The sequence below is a fragment of the Hesperophylax consimilis genome, chromosome 9 (assembly GCF_061612785.1).
Source record: "Hesperophylax consimilis isolate HC1 chromosome 9, BYU_Hcon_1.0, whole genome shotgun sequence".
Classification (NCBI taxonomy): domain Eukaryota; kingdom Metazoa; phylum Arthropoda; class Insecta; order Trichoptera; family Limnephilidae; genus Hesperophylax; species Hesperophylax consimilis.
The window spans coordinates 4,300,378-4,310,471 of NC_142844.1; the positions used below are offsets into that span (position 1 = coordinate 4,300,378).

The window sequence follows — 10,094 nt, forward strand, 5'->3', positions numbered from 1 at the left end:
ATATTATATTATATCTACTGAATCAAAAATCACCCTTCCCAGGATAACCATAGTGTTTATCTTTTATAGGTGACCATTGTGTTCGTCTTGGTTTCTTATGGTTTGTATGTCTAGTTTTCCTTCTTGTGTGCCCTATTTGGCTTCCTGCACTATCCACCTCGCAACCTCTGTATCGGACAGCAGAAGATTATTACCTAAAATGTTATAAATAAGACTTTTTTTATCTTTTCTCGCAATTTTTACAAAGGCTCATCTTGATAAGATTCTTATCACCGTACACATTGGATGTTGCCTTTGCAAAGTTGAATTACCTTGAGACCTTATATCTGTCTAACTTTGCAAATTTAAGGGTTGGGAACTTTTTGTTAAAAAGTAAAAGGTTCTACTTATAATTGTGTTTATGTACGTTACAATAAATAGGTCTGGATTTAGCTACACTGTTCATTATCAGAGGGTTGGTAATTCTCTCGTTTGAGAACCTTGTTCCCTGTCACTATAACCTCACAAGCATCTGTTACACTCTAGCGACATCTGACGGACTCTGGAGTAAGCTTTATGACTAGCGCCATCTATCGCTTAAATACTCAACTTATTACCATACATCACAGTAATTATTATTTTTTTAAATTCATCCAATTTCCCATACATCCCTTTCAGATATAAGAATAACTAACCCCATTAACACGTGTAGACCTTGTACATTTTTAGCGCAATAAATAGGGAAGCAACTGGCTCAGACAGTAAGTTATCCGACGACATTCTTAAAGTCTGTTTTTCATTTGCAAATCCATACCTAAGATACCCTCAAGATGAAGCCGGCAATTTACAGTTGATGTCACTGGTATGAGCGCCCTGGGTATCGATTTTACAATCCATGCCGCTCGCAATTGCCGTCGAAAGTACATATATTGGTAAACATTCTTATTCTCGAGTCTCGTCGAAGTTACACACTTACATATGCCAAATGTCAAACGTCATTCCACTCAAACAACGTGTGGGTTGAACCACTACGAGTTTAAGTGGAATGACTAAATCCAGAGGCGGATTTGCAGTCTTGGCCGCCCTAGGCCCCAGACCATGTAGCCGCCCCTTTCTCAGTACCCATCATATTGACCAGGAGTATCCAAACTTTTCAGTAAGTTCCTAGGGTCAAAACCGTTTTAATTTTCCTGCCATTATCATTCATGGTTCATGGGGTGAGATTTGTCCAGGTCTTGGCGGCGGATACGTCTGCCCACCTGCTGCGTGGCGGGCCGGATCGAGAGAGACTGGATTACTCTTCCAGCCGGATCCATCGCCTTGCACCGCAGTTGGAGGGATGTATTCATACGTATGTCACTCCTGGACACACTAATCCCCAGATTCCTACCCACCCCTCATACATTTTCCTTTTCAGAACTTCCAATCCTTCCTTTCCTTAAAAATACCCTCCACACAGCATCACCTAAGATGACATAGGTCGTGAGGGAAAATATTTTCCTCAAAGCCTCCTTTGTGGAATTAATGTAAAAAAATACGCTTGCTAAATTCGCTAGTTCAATTACTGTATAATTGTCGATTGTCGCAGGCCGGATTGATGACATTGGCGGGCCGTTGTTTGGAAACCCCTGATAAAGACTATAGACTACATAATGAATTTACTTTATTGACAACTTTTATCGAAATCGATTCAGAAATTTAATTAACTATAATAGCTGCTAGTTTGTAATACTTTCTAATGTTTCAAGGATTTGAACAAAACATTTAAAACAGTTTTAGGTTTAATTTATTTAACTAGTTTCAGGTTTATTCTCATACAATAATATATAAGTGTTTCACAGTTACAATTAGGGTTGCCAGATACGGGCTGGATAAAAAGTTATTATTTAGTCTCCAAAGAAATAAAAGAAATAAGCACCTCTTTTAAATAAAAATCAACTTAAGGTACATATTCGAATATAATAACTAAACTTAAAATACAAATTAAAACGGTGGTAAAAAAAATTACGTAAAGCATTATCTAACATAAAAAAAACTGAACTCAAAACAAAAATCTGGCAGTTACAATTCTCGTCTGCACTTAAGTGCAGCAAAATCATTAATTAGATCTTCGCAATCCAATTTCCTTAAAAAATCTGCTTCTATGTTAAGCAAAGCAAGATTGTTCAGCCTTTGCTCCGCCATTGTTGTGCGTAAATAATTTTTTACACGTCGTAAACAAGAAAGCGATTTATTTCGGTCCAAAAATGGACCACATTTCCTACCATTCGTAAAACATTTACTGTAATTATTTAAAACATTTTCTTGACCAGCCGTTTATTTTAACACGGAGCTATTGCAAATTGCAATGCTTTATCTATTTTGACCATAGATGTCACAAATCCGAACTCCGTAGGCTACTTTAGAACAATGCTAAAAAGAAATAAAAATCCTTTGCCTCTTAATCCTATTCCTACGTTCCTCCACCCCCCCCCTTTTTCATAGATTTTAACTAAAAATATATATATTTTTATTTTTTAAAGAAAATACCTATATAATGTCATACTTTATTATTCACTATCATCAGTGGAAAGTTCATAATTGGAATAAATAGCATCTTATTATTGTATTTTTTTATAATCTCTGATTTATTTATTTATTATAGCTTTTGTAAGGTGATTAAGAGCGTGTTCACATAGAGCTATAATATGCGTGGGATGGCGTATTTCGGCATATCGCTCGCCGTACATTCCAAATTGGAAAGTATTCGGCATATCGCTCGCCGTACATTCCAAATTGGAAAGTATGGCGAGCGATGTGTGTGAACACGCTATTATGCATAGCAATACCTAACGCGGTTCAGTCACAAGCGCAACTGAATCACGGTAGGGATTGGAAATACGCGAGCGGGCGAGCGACGGAGCATGATAGGTGTGGCGAGGGCGGCTGCGGGGCGTGGGGGCGCGCTATGTGCTGTGTGTGAACACGCTCTTGCATATCGCTATTTCGTACGTACAATATTTAGGTACTTAGGAAGTAATTTCTTGTTATCATCTGTGACTTTTTTGTCACGATTGGCCGCCCCTAATATCTGGCCGCCCTAGGCCCGGGCCTACATAGGCCTAAGGGCAAATCCGCCTCTGAATTAATCGGGAATCGAGGTCTAGTACAGTCTCCTTCGACCCTATAAAATAAAGAAGAACCCAATAAACGCCATGTGAACGTGTTTTGCGATACAAAAATCTGACATTTGCATTAAATTTCCTATAAAAACTGTGCTTAACTGTGTTGTTTGTGGGATGGTGACACACAATGTCAGGTAGGTGTAAGAGACACCGTTCGCGAAAAGAATTAAGTCAAGGGTGTCATTTATTTCCAATCAATTTTGTATTAAAGGCACTTCTAGTTTTCTTCTTTATTCTATGTTTGACTCCTAACTCCCGTTCCTTGTTTCTCTGAGAGATTTTTTTTTCTCAGGGTTCTTCACAAGTATCCTTCATTTGTTTTTCTTCTTCAAAGCGGTCGAGTTTGGCCACTTTGTATATGGTGTGAAGTGTGAAGGATCCGAAGGAACACCTTCCTGTGTGAGGTTTGTCTGAAGCCATTTTTGTCCTATTTGCAGGCTTGGGAATATAATGACATAAACGTGCTATTTTGGATCGTCATCATAACAGCGCTACATTCTGGGATAGGATTTAACTTTCCCCACAAACGCTCCCTGCTGCCTGCGGTCTTTAGTCCTTCCTGTCCTCCTTCGATCCTTCTCCACACAGTCTATCCATCTATTCGTCAGTCTGCCTCTAGATCACATCCATATCAATATGTCTAGCCCATTGCAGTCTTTGCGACCTGCAGAATTTTATGGTGGTCTCATGCTCGACGAGATTGTCGAATTCATGGGAAGTTTTAAAAAATTATTTGTTATTTTTATTTTTATTGCAGATACTACTACGACAAGAACATAATGAGCAAGGTGCACGGCAAGCGCTACGCCTACAAGTTTGACTTCCACGGGCTGATGGTGGCATGCCAGGCGCAGGCGGCGGGCGGCGCGGGCGGGGATGCCGCCCTGCTGGCGCTGCCGCCCCCGCCCCCCGGCGCGCCGCCACTTCTCCCACCGCCGTACTGGCCCTACCAGCCGCACTCCTTCTCGCCGCACTCACACCCGCATCCCCATTCGCACTCCTACAACTAGACAGACACACATCACACAACGTCAAGAGGAAGATGGGCTTGGAAAAGAAAGTATTAAAAAAATAGACTAATTTCAAACAAGTCAAGTGAGGAAAGTGTACCTATTGGAAAAAAACGAAAATATCTTCAACTGAAAATGATATTTCTTAGATTTGAGTAGTTGATTAAGTTTAAAGGCCTCCGTGGTCTAGGTATAAGGCTAGCAATCTGGAGTTCGAGGGCTTAAATTCCGGAGTACGCAAGTAAATTTTATTTGATTAATATGTGTTATTTCACAATTTATTCATTAATATATAGAATACTTGCGGCGAGTGTAAAATACTCTCAGTATCGTCCTGGTATTGAGACTGCTTGAAATGGACTAAGCCTTTGGTGACCAGAACTTAATTGTTCCACCTTCCTCTTCTATGTCTCTTTCCCATCCCCAGTACCTCCAGCCCCACAACATATCCTAAACCGGGGATGCCATAGTCTCACTGGTTCCAAACGTTTGGGAGCAGTTGGGACTTTTGTGTGGTATTCACATAAAGAAGCGAGGAAGAGATAAGGTTGGAAAATAAAGCGGGTGGAAGCGATGCATTAAACTGATAGGGACGCCAAGTGTTTCTTTAACTTTGACTTGGAGATGGGTATTTCTAGTGTATCTATCTGTAAATTAACAACAAAAATATGAGACTTTCCAAAACTGTTTCTCAACTTCTTATAAAAAGTCATGTCATCTGCGATATTCTGAATCCACTCCATTAACATGATTACTCGTGTGCAATACGTGGAATTAAATCCTAATACTGTCTATTTTCCTGGAGCTCTTCTTACAGAGGCCTTCCTTTTCTGGATCAATTTAATAAACTAATCCCACCCTTTGGAGCAGTCTGAAAAACGGGTATAAAAAACATACAGCTCCAGAGATGACGAGATGAATGTTACTGATTGGCTGTAATATTAAATTTCACTGTTCAGTTCAAATAATGCTTGGATAATTTATATAACGCGTAGACGATTTTCCGTAGAATTGCATTTATAACACGTTCTATCCAGACGTAAATATTCCTTAAAGTTCTACGTTGTTAAAGACTTGTTCTAAGTTCCTGTAAATATTCTTTATTTTTAAATATAATATTAATTCTAAACGAGTTTTTAAAATTCTTCCTTTGAAATATTAACGATTTGTTTTGTTAAATTGTTTATGAAATTCATCAGCGAAAATTGCACTTTTTCGTTTTATTTCAATATGAGGCTTAAATTTATTTCTATGTTTAGAGGATACATAATATTTGTAATAAGTGTTCTTAATTAAAAATGTAATGTAAGAATGTAAACGTTTATATTAATATTATGGTTATTTGGTAAATATTTCAAATTTTTAACACGTAATTAAGTTATGTAAAGAAATCAGATACCTTCAACAATATATAGTAGATTTGGTAATAATCCTAAATTTTATATTCACTTCTACGTTTTTTATTATACCCAATTGAGTATTCGATATAACCTCCTCTTATAGAAGTGTATCATTTCTATTTCCAAAAGCAAACGCTTACTTTTTTCTGAATTACGTAGATATTAATATTATAAAATTGAATTGCTGATTTTGTGCTTAAACCCTAATAGTATGGAAAATCTGCAACTTCTCGTGTCTTGGTTGAACGAAATATATTTGCAGAATGATTTAAGCCCAGTTGTTTAGCAGAATTTAAATGTAACATCGCCATCGAAAGGCCATTCAACTAGCATATAATGATAAAATAACAGAACTTGAATAGGACCTTCACAGAGCTCGAAAATGAACGATAAAATTTGATGAATTGTTCAAATTCTGTAAAACAACCGATCCTTTATTTTTGTTTTTTGAATTTGAAAAATTCATCAAATTACAAAGTTAATTTTCAAGTTTTGTTTTCAAGGTTCTATGTGAGTTTTGTTAATATATCATTACTGGCCAGTTATTTGACAAAACTGAAATAGTAACAGAACTTGAAAATAAGCTTTAAAAATTGATGAATTGTTCAAATTCTGTGAAAAACCCATCCCAAGTCTCTGCTTTTGAACACAGTGTCGGCAGAATCAGAAGAGGATAATTATCATGTTGTTAACTAAGCTTGTCACCTTATTACGATTTGATGGTAGAAAGCTGAAAGACATATGGAAGCGGCGTTTAGCGTGGATCTTTTATATTTACAAAAAAAAAAACAAAATGTAGCCGAATGGCCATTTGATAATAATTTGACATTTGAATTTCTGCCAAACAACTGGGTTTTGATGATGAATTTATCAATTTAAGTTCAAAAATGTGACTAACGTTAACGTACGAAAACACTGCGTAGTAATACAGTTGTGAACGGTTACTCCTTCAGGGTTGTAGCTTGGATGGTAAAGATTTTCCTGATAATAGCCGACCTCTAATAAGAAAGGGGACCAGAAGTAAAAGAAGGTGATTCCTTGTAGAAAGCTTTGGTAGCATATTCTCTAAATAAATGAAGGCGTAGATAGTGATTTATTTTTGGGGTATGATGCCCTGTTACGTACCTCTTTCTTTAGCCGACGTTTCGGTCAGCATTACAGATTAGCATTATTGTTCATAATCGGGGTAGGTGTGTGTTGTTGACACATCTGCCCTGATGGTGGAGTCAATAATGCTGTCCAAAACGTTGGCTGAAGAAGGAGTTAGCGCAACACGCCTAAATACCTAAAAAATAAATCACTATAATCCTTTTGGCCGTGAAAATCTCAAATCAAATCGGAGGCGTAGGAGATTGACAGAGAGATGAATATAAGAAATTAAAAATATGTTTTTGTGAAAAATGATTATTTAAGAAAATATTCAAAACACGAAAGTCGTCGTCGTAGATGTTTTTTTTATATGAAAAATATAATGCATTTAAAACCGAAATATATGATACATAAATGACATTTGTTACTATTTTTGTTTCTGTCGATATTGTTTCTTCTACCAGAATATATTTACTTTGGCAGAAACTATTATAATAATATTAATTAATTTAAATTCATTAATAAGTTAAGCGCTTTATGAGCTCGAGAATATGTTATGCTTAATGTGTAATAAACAATGTATAGGATTTATTTATTTTTTAATTAAAGACGGTACCTACGTATATTTAAAAACTATTTAGGTAACATGTATATTATTTAGGTAACCTGTATACTGTGTTTAAAATGTTGAATTCAATGGTCAAGTGTCCATTTTCATTTTTTTTTTTTTACTATTTTTTGGGTTGTGAGTTTTTCAAAAATATAAAGCTAAGAAAAAAAATCAATACAAACACAAAACAAGATTTTCGCATCTTCTGTGAAATACTTTTTCGCCTTATTGTATTTTACATACAATAAATAAAAATTATTTATTTATGTTTTGAAAAGGTACCTACAATCATGCAATGGGTTATATACAATAAATTTAGTGTACTGGATTACCTTATCAATTATTAATTTATGTAAATTTTGTCGGAAAGTACCTAAATAATATGTCATTTTATTTTTTTTGTTAAATAAACTCATTTATGTTTTGTTCTTTACAAATTGCGTCAAATTATTTAAAAAACCTTTCCTGCATTTGGCGTTTAAAAACAATATGTGAAACCTTACAAAAAAGTATGACTTTTAATTCCCACTGTAACTATTCCATTGGGAAGAGTCAAGGAAAAGGGGAGGAATCGAAGTTTGACGGCCGGCATAGTCCAGTGGTAACGCATTGGACTGCCATTCCGAAGGTCGCGGGTTCGAACCCGGCGTGCGCAAATAAATTTTATTTGATTAATTTGTGTTATTTCACAATTAATTAATTAAAATAATATATAGTATATTTGCGGCACGTTCCAGAGTGGAAGATACTACCAGTATCGCCCTGGTGTAAGACCACCATTCAGAATTGAAACGTTGCTCCAAATGGCTTTAGCCGTGTTTAGTGACTAGATCTGAATAGCCAGGTACTTCCCCACCTTCCTCTTTCCCTTCCCCACTTACCTTAAGCCTCACAACATCCCCCAATTGGGGATGCCATAGTCTCACTGGCTCCAGACGGGAGCAGTTGGGACTCTTGTGAGGTATTGACTATAAAAAAAAAAAAAAAAAAAGTATTTTATTCTTCCACTTACTAAGAGTAGATCCACGACGCAGGGGCACTTATCTGGCTTTCACCAACACCGAGGGTCAACACTAAGCTCAATTATATGAGATTAATCTAGCCACAAGTACATCTCATGTATTCCTTCTTCTTCATATGGCTAAAGAGTTAATAGTGGCATTATAATATAAAAATACATGCATTACAGAATGATAATTTTGTCAGAAGAGAAAGATCTACAGATTAAAAAAATAATTTTTTTACAAAGTGTAAAACCAATAGTTTTAATTGCACTTTTTTTTTTAATAATTTGTTTCCTTGTTTTTAAATAATTGAAAAATGATTATCAAATACATACTTAATTGAAATTTTAAAATAGGATACCTACTGATGATATGTACTCGTACATACAAACAATGCGTAAGTAATACCTAGGCAAATTTTAAGATAAGTAATAAATAAAGTTTCCTTTTAATGGCGCTTAATCTGATACATTGAAATATGATAATAATGACTCATTTACATTATATACCTACCTAGTTATTTTAGTTTTACAAAAATGTTAGAATATAACATTTAACCATTTCATAGAGAAAACAATTGAACACTTGACCTTCACAATAGGTTGAAGGTAATTGTTTACATGAGATTTCTAATAACCAGCCCTTATCCCTCTTTCCCACTCATTAAAGCAGAATTTTGATACTACTTGATGAAATTTTGCACACTTAACGTTTAAATTACTTTAAAAATAAACCAAATTGCTCTCACAGCTATTAAATCAAAATAATAGATATGTTTGGATTAATATATATTTTTTAATTTAAAAAAAGAAACCATTGGTTTTGAAATGTCGATTATTATGATTAGTGGTGTATACAAAGTGATTTATTTTCGTTAAAATAACAAGATGCCACAAAGTGAATTTAAAATTATTGAACAAAAAAATTACTGTTCATCTGATTTAGAAAAACTTGGCGTAAAGCCCGGACAAAGCCAGGGATTTCAGATAGAAATTTTATAAATAATTCTGAAGTAGCACTGGGAAACCTTTGGCAGCCCTACCTTAAATCTATTTCTTTAAGTACGAATTCAATCCTTAAATAAAGTTCTTCTATCTCAAATCTTGACCCTATTCTATCACCTGCTTATCTCCATCCCCGGGGAGGCGGTCATCTTTGTTTTTCCAGTCACCCCCGCCCCCTTGAGAAACGGTCCCGGCCGGACCAGACTCCACCCCTCCCACAACACTCCCTTCCCAGATAGCCCCGATAGCTTTATGCTGCTAAATCACTGCTGCTATTTGTGACTGAAATATAAAGGAGCTTCGAGAAAGCATCGCCACCTTATCAGGGAAAAAATATTGTAAGGAAGCAATGCATATTTCGGCATGCAGCGTAATACTAGAGAGTAGAAATCTGACACATTGCGGATTTTTTAAGGATACCTGTGATAAATAACTATTTTAATAGATTGACACACAGACTAGGTACCGGAAAAAATAGGGCCCTAATGGGTCTAATGGTATTTAAACATGTTGATTTTAAAAATACCTAATATTTAATATTTGGGAATGATGTATGTAGGGTATTTTTAAGGGAAGTTTTGGGTAACAATGAACAATGTATGAGTGGCGGGTGGGAACCCGGAGGTAAGTGATGGACGTATGAACCCATCCCTCCCATTGGCCCAAGGCGATGGGTCAAGAGAGTCCAGCTGCAGAGGTCAAATGGTCTCCCTTAAACGGACTCTCTTGATACATCCCACCACGTATCTGGTGGGCAGACCCGTCTGCCGCCAAAACCTAGATAAACCTAGATAGACTCCATGAGCCTAGGCACCCCTGCAAAGTCACCAAACG

At 36.1% G+C, this 10,094-nt stretch overlaps 1 protein-coding gene across 1 annotated transcript in view; it reads left to right on the forward strand.

Moving 5' to 3' along the window:
* Nucleotides 1–4,153, forward strand: part of LOC149420813 (uncharacterized) — a 54,280-nt gene extending 50,127 nt beyond the window's left edge. Inside the window, exon 5 of the mRNA XM_089635122.1 lies at nt 3,901–4,153. Within this exon, the coding sequence (XP_089491248.1) occupies nt 3,901–4,153 (253 nt within the window). The remainder of the gene's footprint in view (nt 1–3,900) is intronic.
* Nucleotides 4,154–10,094: the final 5,941 nt, after the last annotated feature.